Source organism: Acomys minous, assembly GCF_964271855.1.
Source record: "Acomys minous genome assembly, chromosome: 2".
Lineage (NCBI taxonomy): Eukaryota > Metazoa > Chordata > Mammalia > Rodentia > Muridae > Acomys > Acomys minous.
In genome coordinates, this window is record NC_140484.1 from 67,809,584 (window position 1) to 67,827,729 (window position 18,146).

The 18,146-nt window shown below is 46.8% G+C and overlaps 1 protein-coding gene across 1 annotated transcript in view; it reads right to left on the reverse strand.

Annotated features, from left to right (window-relative positions):
* LOC311609663 (scavenger receptor cysteine-rich domain-containing protein DMBT1-like) overlaps positions 1-18,146 on the reverse strand; it is a 97,672-nt gene that overhangs the window by 25,158 nt on the left and 54,368 nt on the right. Inside the window, exons 23-36 of the mRNA XM_084802912.1 lie at positions 13,682-13,711; positions 12,910-12,933; positions 12,113-12,142; positions 11,537-11,566; positions 9,310-9,633; positions 8,265-8,294; positions 7,490-7,513; positions 6,668-6,697; positions 6,092-6,121; positions 3,799-4,122; positions 2,779-2,808; positions 2,002-2,025; positions 1,244-1,309; positions 92-239 (exon numbers count right to left, since the gene is read on the reverse strand). Coding sequence (XP_084659038.1) covers positions 92-239; positions 1,244-1,309; positions 2,002-2,025; positions 2,779-2,808; positions 3,799-4,122; positions 6,092-6,121; positions 6,668-6,697; positions 7,490-7,513; positions 8,265-8,294; positions 9,310-9,633; positions 11,537-11,566; positions 12,113-12,142; positions 12,910-12,933; positions 13,682-13,711 — 1,144 coding nt within the window. The remainder of the gene's footprint in view (positions 1-91; positions 240-1,243; positions 1,310-2,001; positions 2,026-2,778; positions 2,809-3,798; positions 4,123-6,091; positions 6,122-6,667; positions 6,698-7,489; positions 7,514-8,264; positions 8,295-9,309; positions 9,634-11,536; positions 11,567-12,112; positions 12,143-12,909; positions 12,934-13,681; positions 13,712-18,146) is intronic.

Sequence of the window (18,146 nt, forward strand, 5' to 3'; positions counted from 1 at the left end):
TGGAACCAGTGCTTTCAATGACCATCACCCCCCATTAATTTCAAAGCACCCCACATTTTCTGTCTACCATCTGATCTGCCCCCACACTTACTGCACATCTATGAAGACCACAGTCACATGGCTTCTGTTTGAGACCTCAATGTTCCACACACATCTGGCATTGTTTGAATAGTTTCCTGGGTAGTAAGGACTGTAAAAGTACCCCGAGGGTTGGGTCAGGTAACCTCCGCAGGTGTAACCTGCAATCAGAAAAGAGTGAACATGCTCATGAACCCAGGAAAACTGCACAGATGCCAGGCATGTGGAGGACAATGCTTGATACAATAAGCAAGCACAGAGGACAATAACAGTTAGCTAGAGCTAGCTCAGTCACTGAAGCCTAGAGAGCTCTCTGTCTCTCTGTCTCTCTGATTCTCTGTCTGTGTGTGTGTGTGTCTGTGTCTGTGTGTGTGTGTGTGTGTGTTTATGCATGTGATGAAGTGTTCCTTAGTAGTTGAGCACGTGTACATTACTCACCTGTGTGTGTTGAGATAAGGTCTTTCAGTGAACATAGAGCTCACTGGTTAAGCTAGTAAACCCTTGCTATCACTGGCTGGCAGAGAACAGTGGGGAATACACGTCCTGGACCTATGCAGTTCATGGACTCTGGATACAAAGGGGTTCTTAGCCCATATTAGGTTTTTTCCTAAGGATGTTTGCATTTGCTGACAGAGTATTAAATCTCTCCAATGATTGGAGACATTTAGAGAAGGAACTATGACCCTACAGATATTTCTATCTATCCAGACTCATTGCATCTAAGGCTGCAACTCTCATGCATAGACAGAGTACTATGGTCTAGATATAAAATGTCCACCCAGAAAGTCATTACCAAAGACTTGGGAAACACCTCATGATTTTATCCTATGACTGTAGGTGGAAGCTTTGAACAACAGATTTATAGATTAATCTTCTGATCCAGAAATTGGGTGATGGGGTCTGCTTGAATAAAGTAGGTAACTGAGGGCATTCCTACAAATATATGCTACATACACCCTATATCTTTCTTTGTGTGTGTGTGCGTGTGTGTGTGTGTGTGTGTGTGTGTGTGTCTGTGTGTGTGTGTGTGTGTGTGTGTGTGTGTGTGTCCATCCTCCCTCTAATGTTTGCTTCCCACTGATTTCAAGAAGGTGCACACTTCTCTCCAACCTGCTGGTCTGAGTAGTGTGGATGCTAGTGCTTTAGTTGAACCTAAAATACTTACCACCAGTAGACGCTGTTGAATTCCACCAATCAGGAGAGAACAAGAAAAGTGGATGAGAAGCAAAACCTTTGCACCAAGGTTCTGTAAAGTGGCTCATGCTTTGGACCAGAAATCATAGGACACAGAAGCACTAAGGCTAAAGAAGAGTGTCATTTTCTTGAGAGTACGTGGTGGGCCTGACCATGAGCTCATGTGTCCATCATAAGAACAATGAGGTGATCCTGGGGCCTGGGGCAATTATACCTTTGTCCTGAATGACAGTTGCTTGGTAAAGAATCTTGTCACCTATACCTTAGAAACCTGATGGTAACAGTCTCTACTGTCCACTGTCAGATGGCTCTTGCAAAAGGTAATTGGCATGGGAAAGGACATCCATAGCAAATTGGTTCATAGGAAAGCAAAAGTAAGCAAAATGGAATAAGGGCTACCATTCTGTGATCCCACTGCAACAAGCAGAGGGTGATGCTGGCTAACAAAAGGTACCTTTGTACTTTATGGAGAATGCTGAAGGTTCTGGGGCAGACAGGGTGCTGATGAGTCCCACCCATGCTGTAGCTGTTGTCTGTGCCTGGGAAAAGAATAGGAATCTCCTCCCAGCAACAGATCAACGACTACAGGATACATGAAACTTCTTTCTGGACTAAACACAAAGGACCATGGGTGAGGCAGGGAACTCCTTAACCATCATTCATTATTAGCTAGTCAAGATTTTGTCCTGAGATACACAGGGAGCTGAACCATGGCGAGAAGACACTTACCTGGATGACTAGTAGGCCATGTGTCTGAAAACGACAAAAAAAAAAAGAAACATTAAACTAAGGTTAGGAGAAAAGGGGACACAAAAAGATGTTTCCTTACACAATGTAGGATCTATTCGGGAGTTGCACTTGTGACTTATGCATAAGGGTCCAACCCACATTCTCCTCCAAGGAACAAAGGCCCTGCAGGATACCAGACTACTATTATACCTCTCTCTAACCAAGACATGCTTTCCTCTAAGAAGCTCTGCCTGTCCATTTGGGGACCCATGAATGGAACTGGTACATGTGACACCATGTTCCAGACTTACTTAAGAGCTGAGAAAGAGACAAACTCCCAAAGGCAACAGAGTAGAGCACATAGAAGAATTGATTATCCTGGAAACCAAGACCACAAATTATTCCTGGCCTCTCCATCCACCTCACATAGCATCTTTGTCCTTTTGCTGGGAAGGTGACCAGGCAGCAGATACGGGGTTTTTTGTAAGAACAAAAGGGAATGATATGGATGATGGTGATGCTTTCAGATGACAGAGAGTGTCCACATCAACTTGTAGACAAGTTTGAATGTAAAAGTACCAAGGCCTACTCCCTGGGTGGCTTCTCACCTCACTTACAAACGTCTCAACCAGGACTCTACCCAAATATTTGGTGTCAACTTGGGATGGGAACAAGAAGGTGCCTACTGAATCTTAATGTGCCAAGAGACAAGTGTGTGCCCACAAAAATGGGATTGCCAAGAACAGAAATCTTCATGATGAGGGTGCTGAGACTCACCTGGGCTGGGTGTGCTCTGGTTTTGGGCATCTATGAGAAAAAAAAAAGGTTAGGCACAGAGCACAGGAACTCACCCCCAGTAACAAGGGGTCAGAGTTGATTTACAGAAAGAGCTGATGTTAAAACCAATGTACTCTGAAACCTAGATACACTCACAGAGTTCCTACTGGCACCACAAAGCCAAAGCCTGGACCTCAGTGCCTGTAACTCATTATCAGGAGGAAGAAAGTAATAGTTACTCCAGGGACAGGCTACAAAATTCTTTGCCTGACAGTGGTGGTACTCAGCCAAAACTAATCTCGGTGATGAGCTGCTGAAGACCCATGGATGTACCATCATGTTAGAATACAGTTGGAGACTCGTGGTCTCCCTTGCCTTGGTGTCCCTATAGGAATTCTTCACGCTGGCTCATGAGGACAACATATATTACCACCCTGCAATGTCTGCACTCTCATTCCTCTGTCCGCCTCTGGTAGGAAACGAGTAAGGTTGGCTACCGTGCAAACCTAAACTGACTATGAATAACCAAAAACGCCTAGGACAGGAAGGAAAGTGGGAAGCTCCAACAAGCCTGTCCTGCAAAGGTCCTGTCTCTGTAAAGGATGTCAAGGACCCCAGAATGCTGAGGAAAATGGATGTCCCTCAGCTACAATAATGGCTTGTTGCTTTGACCCTTGGGTGCCTGGGTGCTAAATCGTGGAAACAGGAGCCAAGTACTTTCAAGCAATATGGTACTACTGGCAGGAGGGAGCATGTGAAGCTACTAGTAATTCTGGGACTTAAATCTGCACCTCTAGGGTCACCTGTTGCAAAGAAACTCGAGAGTTCCCATGCACCTAAGTAAATTTGTGACATGGCATGGAGTGAGAGAAAGTCAACAATGCAGGATGAGTCCAACAACTAATAGAGTAGAGGTAAGTCTGAGAACAGGAGTAAATGACAAAAAACAAACAAACAAACAAACAAACAAACAAACAAACTCAAGACTGGAAGACAATTGAAATTGTGTTTAGGTCTTACATGAACAGATGACCCCAGCGTCCTCATGGTGTCCACAGTTGTGAGAGAGCCAGCCTCGGTGAGGGCAGTTCCACAGATAGGACTCATGTCCTGTACAGGCAACATTATCCAGGACAATGGGCCCAGAGCCCTGTCCGAACCAGGCATTTATAGGGGCCGACACAGCCCAGCCACAGCCCAGCTGCCTGCACACCACATTGGCATCATACGTGTCCCAGATGTCGTCACACACGGTGCCCCAGGAGCCATTGTAAAGGATCTCCACACGACCCTGACACCTGTCTCCTCCGTTCACCAGCCTCAGAGCCAAACCATCAACTGTTCCTGAAAGACATGGCCGTTTCTCCTTAGCTGCTCCTGTGTGGAGAGTGTATCTTGCGCAACTCATGGGCAGCTCATACATCAGGTTTAAAGCAACATGGGATGAAAGCTCCACCATTGTTGCCTCTTGGGCACCTGGACCTATTATAAACCATACCCCTATCACTTTGCACCCTCATTTCAATGTCAACAGAAACGGTGGGTGTCCGCAAACAGTGTTGACGTGGGTTGATTCAGCCCTGTATGGTGGGTAGATACATACTCAAACTTGTAGCTAAGGCCTTGGAGGGCCATGCACTACATGAGCCTCTTCGGGATGACGGCATACACTGCAGAATCCCAGTGTTTCAGGGAGAAGGCAGAGCCCTCCTAGTCACGACACACAGACTGCGCATTTGCACGGTCGTCTCCACCCTGGCCCACAGCTGCCAGCAGGAGAGGAAAGGCTAGGGCAGGTTGCTCTATGACAGACCAAAGCACAGAGTGAGGAGCTCCCTGGCTGAGGAGAACTTCATGAGTGCCTGCACAAGGCTCTCACAGCTGCTCACCCAGACAAGGGTCAGAGTTAATACCAGAACAGCATTTCAGGCCCAGGATAAAATTATTAATCTCTCAGAAGCCACTGTTGACTGCTCAGAGCTGGATCAGGTGACAGCCTCCGTGAGCTCACTGTCTGTCTGCAATCGCACCACACAGGAGAACCCTGGGCTTTGGCACAGCTCGACACCAATTCTAATGATGTGAATTCTTCACTGAAGCCAAGGATCACAGCCATGTTACACAAGACAAGTGTCTGCAGGAGGCTGCATTGCACTAAGACCCTTCTTTCTAGGCAGGACACCCATCTGAAGTGACTCAGAATGGGATCTCATGTCATCAGACTCAGATTGACAGGCAAACGACTCTGAAGGTGGCATTGTCTTCATCATCCTCAGCCCTGGGTCTCTGTGGGCAACACTACATTCAGGATTCTGACCCTGATCTCCTCCTGACTCAGTCCTCCACACACCGGGAGATGGGCAATGACAGGGCTCACCAAGGAAAGCCCACTGTATCAGGAGGCAAGCCCAGCTTCTCTAAGTGCTCTCACACGCACACCTCCCTATCTGCTTAAGCATCTTGAGGAAGTCAAGTCCATGAATAAAATTGGCTGTATGAGCTACAGAGAGAATGACAAAGCTTTCTGTTATTTATTGGTGGGGTAGTGGTTGGGTCTTCACGTCCGAATATAGATGAGCGAGACAAATGAGAAATTCTTTTGTTAAGTCTCCAATGAGAAAAACCAAGTCATGCAAGAACAGTTAAATCTGCTGATGGGATGTGATTCAGGCTCTGCCCTGTATAGTTCTGTATGACTACCAATGAGTAAGAAATCTATATAGTCTTGAGTTCTCCAGACCTAAAAGGCTACTGATGTAGAAAATGTTGTTAAACTACAGACCCTAATTCTAACATGCCTACATTTGACGTGTGCCGAGCTCTAGGAAAATCACTACAAAAGTTAAGTTTCCCATAGTTACAACCCATTTAATTCTTCTTGTCTAATTGCACTGGCTGAGGACCAAAGTTATATGCACTAGCAGATGGTTGGGTGCACATCTGCATTATTTTGCAATATGCATGATTTAACTAATTCAATATCTGTGTATACGACCTAGGCTAGACTGAAACAAAAGGGTCACCTCACACAGCCTCGTGAGTGCTAGAATACCATGTGTGCATGCCGGTAGGGTGTGTGTGTGTGTGTGTGTGTGTGTGTGTGTGTGTGTGTGTGTGTGTGTGTGTGTGTGTTTGTGTATGTGTGTGTCTGTGTGTGAGTGAGTGTTATTGTTTGTCTGTGTGTGTATATGTGTATCCATCCTCCCTCTAATGTTTGCTCCACCACAGATTTCACGCATGTGCACACTTCTTTCTAACCTGCTGGTCTGAGCACTGTGGATGCTAGTGTTCATGCTGAATCCAAAATACTTACCATTAGGAGGCACTGTTGAATTCCACCAATCTAGAGAGGAAAACAAAGCTGGATTACAATGGCATAGCATGAATCAAGAGTAAAACATGCAGTGCCTGGGACATGGAATTCAGGGCCAGGAAGTCCCTGGGCCTGGGATAAAATGACTCATAAAGAGATAGAACCACACTAGACCATGCTTGTGGAAGACCACTACGGGGAGAGTGAGGTGACCCAGACCCCAATGGCAACTTTAATTCTCTCCTAATCAATGTCAAGAGAAGTCCAAATTGTTCTTCAACACACAGTCAATGGACAAGGCAGTGCTCTCCCTGAGACAGAGAGAGCCTAGGAGCACCAGGACCTCCTGCTCAGTAACAAATTTAAGGGCTCAAAGTTTCTTATTCTTCTGAGCCAGGTGGGAAGGTGACATGGTCTCCTCAGAAGTGACTTATCTACTTGAAAGACAACACAGAAGGTTCTGGAGCAGCAATAATTCTGTAGGGTCCTACCCATGCTATGTGATCTCTGTGGTATTGTCGGCAGAGCAGAGAGAGAGAGAGGGACACGTGTGACCTAAATAACTGATAGACTCACCTGGACTGGGAGTGGACACATTCTCGGGCACTGAGGGGAAAAAAGAAGCCATGATAGATGCCCCGATCAGAAGGAAATTAATCTGGAACTTGGATGGGTGACACTGGCCACAATTTGTATTAAGCCACAAAAATCCCCTTGCGCATGGTAGGGATTGGTAGCCATTTATACTTTCAGGAAGATGTTCCTGGTGAGGGTCAATTAGTAATCCAGCCTCTGGTCCATCTCAAGGTGAGAAATGTGTCTGGACAAGGTCTCAGGCTGAACTTTGTATTTCACAGCTGTCCAGAGACTCAGGTGTTAAGTGGCCTTGTCCAGGCCAAATGCATACATAGACCCACCTAGGCCTCAGAGTTAAGGCTAGGGTTAGGATTGCTAGAGTGATCATTAGAGTTAGTGTTAGATTTTGTTAGTGTTAGAGTGTGGGTGTGAGTTGACGGTTGGGTTAGTCCCACCCATGTTGACTTGAAGCAAAGAGATGGACTGAACTGTTCCTCATTCAGAAAACCTTGTAAATGGTGCAGTCTGTAATGACCGTGCTTCCCAAGAAAACACATCGAATGGAGTACACTCATTCCTGGGGCACACAGAGTGCTGATGAGTCTCACCCATGCTGTAGCTGTTGTCTGTGCCTGGGAAAAGAATAGGAATCTCCTCCCAGCAACAGATCAACGACTACAGGATACATGAAACTTCTTTCTGAACTAAACACAAAGGACCATGGGTGAGGCAGGGAACTCCTTAACCATCATTCATTATTAGCTAGTCAAGATTTTGTCCTGAGATACACAGGGAGCTGAACCATGGCGAGAGGACACTTACCTGGATGAGTAGTAGGCCATGTGTCTGAAAATGACATTAAAAAAAAAAGGAACATTAAATTGAGGTTAGGAGACAAGGGGACACAAGATTTTTTTTTACACGATGCAGGATCTATTCATGAGTTGCACTTGTGACTTATGCATAGGGGTCCAACCCACATTCTCCTCCAAGGAACAAAGGCCCTGCAGGATACCAGACTATTCTTCCATGTCTCTCTAACCAAGACATCCTGTCCTCTGAGAAGCTCTGCCTGTCGATTTCTGGACCCAAAATGGGACTGGTACATGTGACACCATGTTCCAGACTTAGCTAAAGAGCCAAGGAGGAGACAAGATCCCAAGGGCAACAGAGTACAGCACATAGAAGAATTGATTTTGCTGGAAACCAAGACCACAAAATATTCCTGGCTTCTCCATCCACCTCACATAGCATCTTTGTCCTTTTGCTGGGAAGGTGACCAGGCAGCAGATGCGGGGGTTTTGTAGGAACAAAAGAGAAGGACGGGGATGATGCTGATGCTTTCAGAAGGACGGAGAGTGTCCTCATCAACTTGAAGACAGGTCTGATGTAAAAGTGCCAAGGCCTACTCCCTGGGTGGCTTCTCACCTCACTTACAAACGTCTCAACCAGGACTCTAAACAAATATTTGGTGCCAACTTGGGATGGGGACAAGAAGGTGCCTACTGAATCCTAATGTGCCAAGAGACAAGTGTGTGCCCACAAAAATGGGATTGCCCAGAACAGAAATCTTCATGATGAAGGTGCTGAGACTCACCTGGGCTGGGTGTGCTCTGGTTTTGGGCATCTATGAGAAAAAACAAACAAACAAAGGAGGTTAGGCATAGAGAACAAGACCCCACCCACAGTAACAATGAGGACACAGTTTATTTACAGAAAGAGCTGATGTTAAGCCAATGTACTCTGAAACCTAGCTACACTAATAGAGTTCCAACCTGCACCCCAAAGCCAAAGCCAAGACCTCAGCACCCGTAACTCATTATCAGGCGTAAGAAAGTAATGGCTACTCCGGGGACAGGCTACAAAATTCTTTGCCTGACAATGGTGGTATTCAGCCAAAACTAGTCTCAGTGATGAGCTGCTGAAGACCCATGGATGTACCATCATGTTAGAATACAGTTGGAGACTTGTGGTCTCCCTTGCTTTGGTGTCCCTATAAGAATTCTTCACGCTGGCTCATGAGTACAACATACATTACCACCCTGCAATGTCTGCACTCTCATTCCTCTGTCTGCCTCTGGTAGGAAACCAGTAAGGCTGGCTACCGTGCAAACATAAACTGACCAAGAATAGTCAAAAATGCCTATGACAGGAAGGAAAGTGGGAAACTCCAACAAGCCTGTCCTGCAAAGGTCCTGTCTCTGTAAAGGATGTCAAGGACCCCAGAATGCTGAGGAAAATGGATGTCGCTCAGCTACACTAATGGCTTGTTGCTTTGACCCTTGGGTGCCTGGGTGCTAAATCGTGGAAACAGGAGCCAAGTACTTTCAAGCAATATGGTGCTGCTTGCAGGAGAGAACATGTGAAGCCACTGGTATTTCTGGGACTTAATTCTGCACCTCTAGGTAAATCTGCACCTCCAGCGTCACCTACTGCAAAGAAATTGGAGAGTTCCCACACACCTGTGTGAATTTGTGACAGGGCATGGAGTGAGAGAAAGTCAACAATGCAGGATGAGCCCAACAACTAATAGAGTAGAGGTAAGTCTGAGAACAGGAGTAAATGACAAAAAACAAACAAACAAACAAACAAACAAACAAACTCAAGACTGGAAGACAATTGAAATTGTGTTTAGGTCTTACATGAACAGATGACCCCAGCGTCCTCATGGTGTCCACAGTTGTGAGAGAGCCAGCCTCGGTGAGGGCAGTTCCACAGATAGGACTCATGTCCTGTACAGGCAACATTATCCAGGACAATGGGCCCAGAGCCCTGTCCGAACCAGGCATTTATAGGGGCCGACACAGCCCAGCCACAGCCCAGCTGCCTGCACACCACATTGGCATCATACGTGTCCCAGATGTCGTCACACACGGTGCCCCAGGAGCCATTGTAAAGGATCTCCACACGACCCTGACACCTGTCTCCTCCGTTCACCAGCCTCAGAGCCAAACCATCAACTGTTCCTGAAAGACATGGCCGTTTCTCCTTAGCTGCTCCTGTGTGGAGAGTGTATCTTGCGCAACTCATGGGCAGCTCATACATCAGGTTTAAAGCAACATGGGATGAAAGCTCCACCATTGTTGCCTCTTGGGCACCTGGACCTATTATAAACCATACCCCTATCACTTTGCACCCTCATTTCAATGTCAACAGAAACGGTGGGTGTCCGCAAACAGTGTTGACGTGGGTTGATTCAGCCCTGTATGGTGGGTAGATACATACTCAAACTTGTAGCTAAGGCCTTGGAGGGCCATGCACTACATGAGCCTCTTCGGGATGACGGCATACACTGCAGAATCCCAGTGTTTCAGGGAGAAGGCAGAGCCCTCCTAGTCACGACACACAGACTGCGCATTTGCACGGTCGTCTCCACCCTGGCCCACAGCTGCCAGCAGGAGAGGAAAGGCTAGGGCAGGTTGCTCTATGACAGACCAAAGCACAGAGTGAGGAGCTCCCTGGCTGAGGAGAACTTCATGAGTGCCTGCACAAGGCTCTCACAGCTGCTCACCCAGACAAGGGTCAGAGTTAATACCAGAACAGCATTTCAGGCCCAGGATAAAATTATTAATCTCTCAGAAGCCACTGTTGACTGCTCAGAGCTGGATCAGGTGACAGCCTCCGTGAGCTCACTGTCTGTCTGCAATCGCACCACACAGGAGAACCCTGGGCTTTGGCACAGCTCGACACCAATTCTAATGATGTGAATTCTTCACTGAGGTCAAGGATCACAGCCATGTTACACAAGACAAGTGTCTGCAGGAGGCTGCACTGCACTAAGACCCTTGTTCCTAGGCATGACACCCATCTGAAGTGACTCAGAATGGGATCTCATGTCATCCATCTCAGTGTGACAGGCCAACGACTCTGAAGGTGGCATTGTCTTCATCATCCTCAGCCCTGGGTCTCTGTTGGCAACACTACATTCAGGATTCTGACCCTGATCTCCTCCTGACTCAGTCCTCCACACACCGGGAGATGGGCAATGACAGGGCTCACCAAGGAAAGCCCTCTGCATCAGGCGATATGCACAGCTTCTCTAAGTGCTCACACACGCACACCTCCCTATCTGCTTAAGCATCTTGAGGAAGTCAAGTCCATGAATAAAATTGGCTGTATGAGCTACAGAGAGAATGACAAAACTTTCTGTTATCTATTGGTGGAGTAGAAGGCAGTGCAGTGGTTGGGTCTTCCCATCCGCATATAGATGAGCGAGACAAATGAGAAATAGAAAGTTAAGTCTCCAATTAGAAAAACCAAGTCATGCCAGAACAGTTAAATCTGCTGATGGGATGTGATTTAGGCTCTGCCCTGTGTAGTTCTATGTGACTTTAGATGAGTAAGAAATCTATATAGTCTTGACTTCTCCAGACCTAAAAGACTACTGATGTAGAAAATGTTGTTAAACTACACACCCTAATTCTAACAGGCCTACATTTGACGTGTGCCGAGCTCTAGGAAAATCACTACAAAAGTCAAGTTTCCCATACTTACAACCCATTTAATTGTTCTTGTCTAATTGCACTGGCTGAGGACCAAATGTTATATGCACTAGCAGACGGTTGGGTGCACATCTGCGTTATTTTGCAATATGCATGATTTAACTAATTCAATATCTGTGTATACCACCTAGGCTAGACTGAAACTAAAGGGTCACCTCACACAGCCTCATGAGTGTTAGAATACCATGTGTGCATGCTTGTGGTGTGTGTGTGTGTGTGTGTGTGTGTGTGTGTGTGTGTGTGTGTGTATCCATCCTCCCTCTAATGTTTGCTCCACCACAGATTACACACATGTGCACACTTCTCTCCAACCTGCTGGACTGAGCACTGTGGATGCTAGAGCTCATGCTGAATCCAAAATACTTACCATTAGGAGGCACTGTTGAATTCCACCAATCTAGAGAGGAAAACAAAGCTGGATTACAATGGCATAGCATGAATCATGAGTAAAACATGCAGTGCCTGGGACATGGAATTCAAAGCCAGGAAGTCCCTGGGCCTGGGATAAAAAGACTCATAAAGAGCTAGAACCACACTAGACCATGCTTGTGGAAGACCACTACGGGAGAGTGAGGTGACCCAGACCCCACTGGCAACTTTAATTCTCTCCTAATCAATGTCAAGAGAAGTCCAAATTGTTCTTCAACACACAATCAATGGACAAGGCAGTGCTCTCCCTGAGACAGAGAGAGCCTAGGAGCACCAGGACCTCCTGCTCAGTAACAAATTTAAGGGCTGAAAGTTTCTTATTCTCCTGAGCCTGTGGGAAGGAGACATGGTCTCCTCAGAAGTGACTTATCTACTTGAAAGACAACACAGAAGGTTCTGGAGCAGCAATAATTCTGTAGGGTCCTACCCATGCTATGTGAGCTGTGTGGTATTATGGGCAGAGCAGAGAGAGAGAGAGAGGGACACGTGTGACCTAAATAACTGATAGACTCACCTGGACTGGGAGTGGACACATTCTCGGGCACTGAGGGAAAAATAGAAGCCATGTTAGATGCCCTGATAAGAAGGAGATTAATCTGAAACTTGGATGGGTGACACTGGCCACAATTTGTATTAAGCCACAAAAATTTCCTTCCGCATGGTAGAAATTGGTAGCCATTTATACTTTCAGGAAGATGTTCCTGGTGAGGGTCATCTCAAGGTGAGAAATGTGTCTGGATAAGGTCTCAGGCTGAACTTTGTATTTCACAGCTGTCCAGAGACTCGGGTGTTAAGTGGCCTTGTCCAGGCAAATTTATACATGGAACCACCTAGGCCTCAGGGTTAACGCTAGGCTTAGGGATGGTAGAGTGATCATTAGGTTTAGTGTTAGATTTTGTTAGTGTTAGAGTGTGGGTGTGAGTTGACCGTTGGGTTAGTCCCACCCATGTTGACTTGAAGCAAAGAGATGGACTGAACTGTTCCTCATTCAGAAAACCTTGTAAATGGTGCAGTCTGGAATGACCGTGCTTCCCAAGAAAACACATCGATTGGAGTACACTCATTCCTGGGGCACACAGAGTGCTGATGAGTCCCACCCATGCTGTAGCTGTTGTCTGTGCCTGGGAAAAGAATAGGAATCTCCTACCAGCAACAGATCAACGACTACAGGATACATGAAACTTCTTTCTGAACTAAACACAAAGGACCATGGGTGAGGCAGGGAACTCCTTAACCATCATTCATTATTAGCTAGTTTAGATTTTGTCCTGAGATACACAGGGAGCTGAACCATGGCGAGAGGACACTTACCTGGATGAGTAGTAGGCCATGTGTCTGAAAATGACCAAAAAAAAGGAACATTAAATTGAGGTTAGGAGACAAGGGGACACAAGATTTTTTTTTACACAATGCAGGATCTATTCAAGAGTTGCACTTGTGACTTATGCATAGGGGTCCAACCCACATTCTCCTCCAAGGAACAAAGGCCCTGCAGGATACCAGACTATTCTTCCACGTCTCTCTAACCAAGACATCCTGTCCTCTGAGAAGCTCTACCTGTCCATTTCTGGACCCAAAATGGGACTGGTACATGTGACACCATGTTCCAGACTCAGCTAAAGAGCCAAGGAAGAGACAAGATCCCAAGGGCAACAGAGTACAGCACATAGAAGAATTGATTTTGCTGGAAACCAAGACCACAAAATATTCCTGGCCTCTCCATCCACCTCACATAGCATCTTTGTCCTTTTGCTGGGAAGGTGACCAGGCAGCAGATGCGGGGGTTTTGTAGGAACAAAAGAGAAGGACGGGGATGATGCTGATGCTTTCAGAAGGACGGAGAGTGTCCTCATCAACTTGAAGACAGGTCTGAATGTAAAAGTGCCAAGGTCTACTCCCTGGGTGGCTTCTCCCCTCACTTACTAACGTCTCAACCAGGACTCTAAACAAATATTTGGTGCCAACTTGGGATGGGGACAAGAAGGTGCCTACTGAATCCTAATGTGCCAAGAGACAAGTGTGTGCCCACAAAAATGGGATTGCCCAGAACAGAAATCTTCATGATGAAGGTGCTGAGACTCACCTGGGCTGGGTGTGCTCTGGTTTTGGGCATCTATGAGAAAAAACAAACAAACAAAGGAGGTTAGGCATAGAGAACAAGACCCCACCCACAGTAACAATGAGGACAGAGTTTGTTTACAGAAAGAGCTGATGTTAAGCCAATGTACTCTGAAACCTAGCTACACTAATAGAGTTCCAACCTGCACCCCAAAGCCAAAGCCAAGACCTCAGCGCCCGTAACTCATTATCAGGCGTAAGAAAGTAATGGCTACTCCGGGGACAGGCTACAAAATTCTTTGCCTGACAATGGTGGTATTCAGCCAAAACTAGTCTCAGTGATGAGCTGCTGAAGACCCATGGATGTACCATCATGTTAGAATACAGTTGGAGACTTGTGGTCTCCCTTGCTTTGGTGTCCCTATAAGGGGCATTTTTGGCTATTCTTGGTCAGTTTAGGTTTGCACAGTAGCCAACCTTACTCGTTTCCTACCAGAGGCAGACAGAGGAATGAGAGTGCAGACATGTATGCATGTGTGTGTGTCTGCGTCTGTGTATGTCTGTGTGTGTGACCATGCCTTGCTCATTTGTTTTTACTTTAAAAGAAATTATTCTAATCTGTCCCTTTAAATAAGGCACAAGCTTCAAACACATGTGTGAGTTTGCTTAAGAAGAGCCCTGACTCTTGGGGGGAGCCCCTTCAAGAGCTGACAGGGTGCTAAGGCTTGGAGTGGAGAGAGCTGGAGGTCAGCCCTCTGCACCCAGTGACCAGCCTCTATCTGAGTCACCTCATAAGGTCTCTGGGTATGGAAGATGTTGACCTCTCTCCACACAGTGGAACCTGATACAAACAGCTCTAGGACAGTCCCCTCATGCATGCCTCTGTCAAAGCTGTCCCCTGTCCTCCATCCCTGCCTCAATCAGGCACATACACTTGCATCAGTGTGCCTACCAAGCCTAGCAGGAGTGTCCGCTGCCTAAGAGTGTCCTGTAGGACAAGCAATGCAGAAGAGGAAATGCTTGTACCCTGAAGAATTGTTACTAATAAGAAAAGGTGGGATCTTGGGAAGGAATATGGCTACATTAGAACAAAGACAATCTCATGCCTGGATTGCCCCCAATGCTTAAGGAAGAGTAATTCTGAAAAATGGACCATTAGGATTCCTAACATATTCTAGACTAACCAGAGGCACTGGATTAAACATTTTACTTCTGGTGTCCTGCTACCAAAACATCACAAGGAGAAAGTGATTTTTCTTCTCAAAGACCAGGTAGCCAGAGTGTAAACTGTTCTGAAGTGCCACCAACATCTCTCACCAGAGGCACAAGGGAGAAAAACAAGCATCTGTGATGTCCAAGGATGGAGGGTCATGGCATCCACAGTAGCTCTCTATGGCCTCAGAGGACAGGAAAGAGCTAGGGTATTGGCTAAGCAGATGGTTGCCTTCCTCTCCAGGCACTGGCACCAGAGACTTGGCATCCTGGGCTGGCCAAGCTACAGGGAGAGACGTGATGACCATTCTCAGGACACTGAGAATCATCAACAGACCCTCCTTGAAACAAGAACACCTAGAGCCCCTTGTAGATGTGTCTCAGGGTGTCCCACCATGAACCTCTGCATCTCAGGAACATAACCCACGGCATAAAAGCCCATGTCTCTTTGAAGCCACATTGAGAAATTTCCCCTGGAACCACATGCTCTGCCTTCTGCCCATCTTCTGGGTCAGAGTGAGCCTGGGGATTCTAGGGACAATATCGCCACAGAGATATCACATAAAACATCTTACACTCTGTTGTAGGCCACGAGGTTGGTTCAGGTGAGTAGATGACATCTGCAGAATGAGAAAGGAAGAAGTCATTGGATGTTGGTCTTCACTTCAGGAATCCTGGAAGAAAGACCTGGAATCTCACAAGCTACATCCTTCCATCACTAAATCCTATAGTCCTCTCTGTGGAATCAGAGACCGAACGGTCTGTTACTTTGCCACTGAGATGTCACCATGAGCATCTTTTGTCCCTCAGCCTCCTTCATCTCTGCTTCTATTTCATCTCACCCACCACCCACTTCACTAGCAGCCCCAACAGAGGCACAAGCTTGGAAAGAGTGCATGACACTGAATTCAGCTGTCACCACACACTGTGCCCCTGGAGCCTTGGTACAGGACCTCCACGCGGCCGTGACACTGGTCACCACCATTCAGCAGCCTCAGAGGCAAACCTGCTTTGACACAGCAGGGACTGCTCGCCTGGCATGCTGGCTCCGTGGCCTATCCAAAGCCTTGCCTCATCTTAGCTCCGACCTAATGCTGTTTATTACTGACCCACCCAGCTCTCTGAATCGCGTACTTCATGTCATTGTCCTGAGGACTCATATGTATCCACTGGTTGGTTCTTGGTTTTTATCTTCACAAAATACCTATATATTTTACTCACTGGTCGTGGATTTTGCCCACTCCTTTGATCCCAGAACTCCTGAGGCAGAGCCAGGAATGTTTTTGCTAAGCAAGCTCATCATTGTCTTCATAAGAAGCTTCGTGTAGCCAGGACTACATGGTGAGCAATTGCCTCTTTCTTCATTTCTTTCTTTCTGCCTCTATGTCTCAGTCTCTCTGTTTCCTTTCTTTCTCGGTCTCATTCTATTTCTGTCTGTGTCTCTCGGTCTCTCTCTTACACACACACACATACACACACACACCTACATACACACACAAAGAGAGTTTCAGAATCCTCTTCATGTTCACTGGGATTAAGAATACAATGGGATTCATCGAACAGAAGTCCATCCTCTACCACTCCGGCCTGCTCTCTCACTGCTGGGATGGACATGACGGATAGTCAGCAGGCAGCATGCTTCTGCATCACATGGGGCCCCAATCAACTCACATGAAACACTGTGCTGGTTGTGTGAGGAACAGACAGCAGGTGTGTGATAACAGGAAGAAATGCCTTTAGCATGAAGCGGGTCCTGGGTGTGGCTTTGCGCTGGTTACTTTCTGGTTGTGAGCACTCTGTTCTCTGAGGGTGATGTGTTGGGGTGGATGCAAGGTGAAGGGGTCAGATGGTGGCTGTTGTTGGAGATCTTCAGAGCAATGAGGTGGGGATTGGCAAAGGCCAAGTGAGCAGTCCAAGATAAAGATATCCCTAAGGAGCACTCTGGGTTTGAAGGGGCTGACCATGCTGCCCTCTCCTGGTCACTCTGTGAGTGTTCCCCTAGAGAACAGCCAACTCAAATGGAGGTTGATAAAAAGGCCTGCCCAGGACTCCCTGTCGGGAAGGTTTTGTGATAACAGCACATATTACCTGTCCTAGCTGAGCACTGACTATATGCAACATTTTTAAGGTTTTGTTTTACTTCTAATTATGTGCACGTGTACGTAAGTGCCTGTGTGTGGGCACATGCACATTGGTATAGATGCCCACAGAGACCATTAGAGGATGTCAGAGCTGCAGGGATTGGAGTTAGAGGTGGCTGTAAATTCCCCAATCTGGATGAATAAAAGTAAATTCAGGATTTCAGCAAGAGCTGTGTGTGCTCCTATTGACAAAGCCTTCTATCTCCGCAGCCTCTATACTGACTTCAAGTGCATTCATTTCATATATGAAAAGGATTTGGCTTGGGGTGCACACTGTCTTATTTAGCTTTGATGATGTTCTTTACCGTTGCAAGAATGCCTGTATTGTACAAAGGAATGAGACATCGACTTTTCAACTAGTATTTCTGACACTGGGCAAAGCTAAGTCCATGCATCAAGTGACAGATGATGGACAGAGAGAAGAATGAAGATGAAGGGTGTGGATGGGAGGACCATGTCCAGCAGCTAGACACCCGCCCTTCTCATCTCTGCTCCATCCAGGACTTCTGTACCCAAAGCTGCAGTTGGATCCCACCAGGCCACAGCACCAGCGACAATGGCCATCTGTCCTAGGGAGCTCCACTGTCATTTTAGCACAGCTCACTCATTTGAAGAAGACTCAGATGGATATTTGCTCTGATCAGCATTGCCTATGGCAGTGTCTTGATGGATAATTGACAGGAGAAGGCCCACCCATTGTCCCTGGGCAGGAGAGCATGTTCTGTGTAAGAATGCTAGCTTAGCATGAGCCACAAAGCCAGTGAGCAGGGCTCTTCCATGGCCTCTGCTTCAGTTCTTGCCTCCAGGTTCCTGCCTGGGGCTCCTGGCCTGACCTCCCTGGTGATGGACTGTGGCTGGTAAGCCAAACAGACCTTCGCTCCTCCAAGATGCTTATGGCCAGTGTTTTCTCACAGCAACAGAGAGCAAACTAGACCCCCATCCCAATTAGGAGCCTCAAGCCAGAGACAAGAGCAAAGAAAAGGACTTACCATTTTCTGTCCCTCCAGGGTACCACCAACCTGAAGAAAGACAAAGTTCAGTTTAGAAGAGGATCCTGTGTTTAGAAATGGTCTCACATGGGTACAAAATTAGCTCCCAACTGTACAGAGCACTCCTGCCAGGGGAGCACAGAGCAAG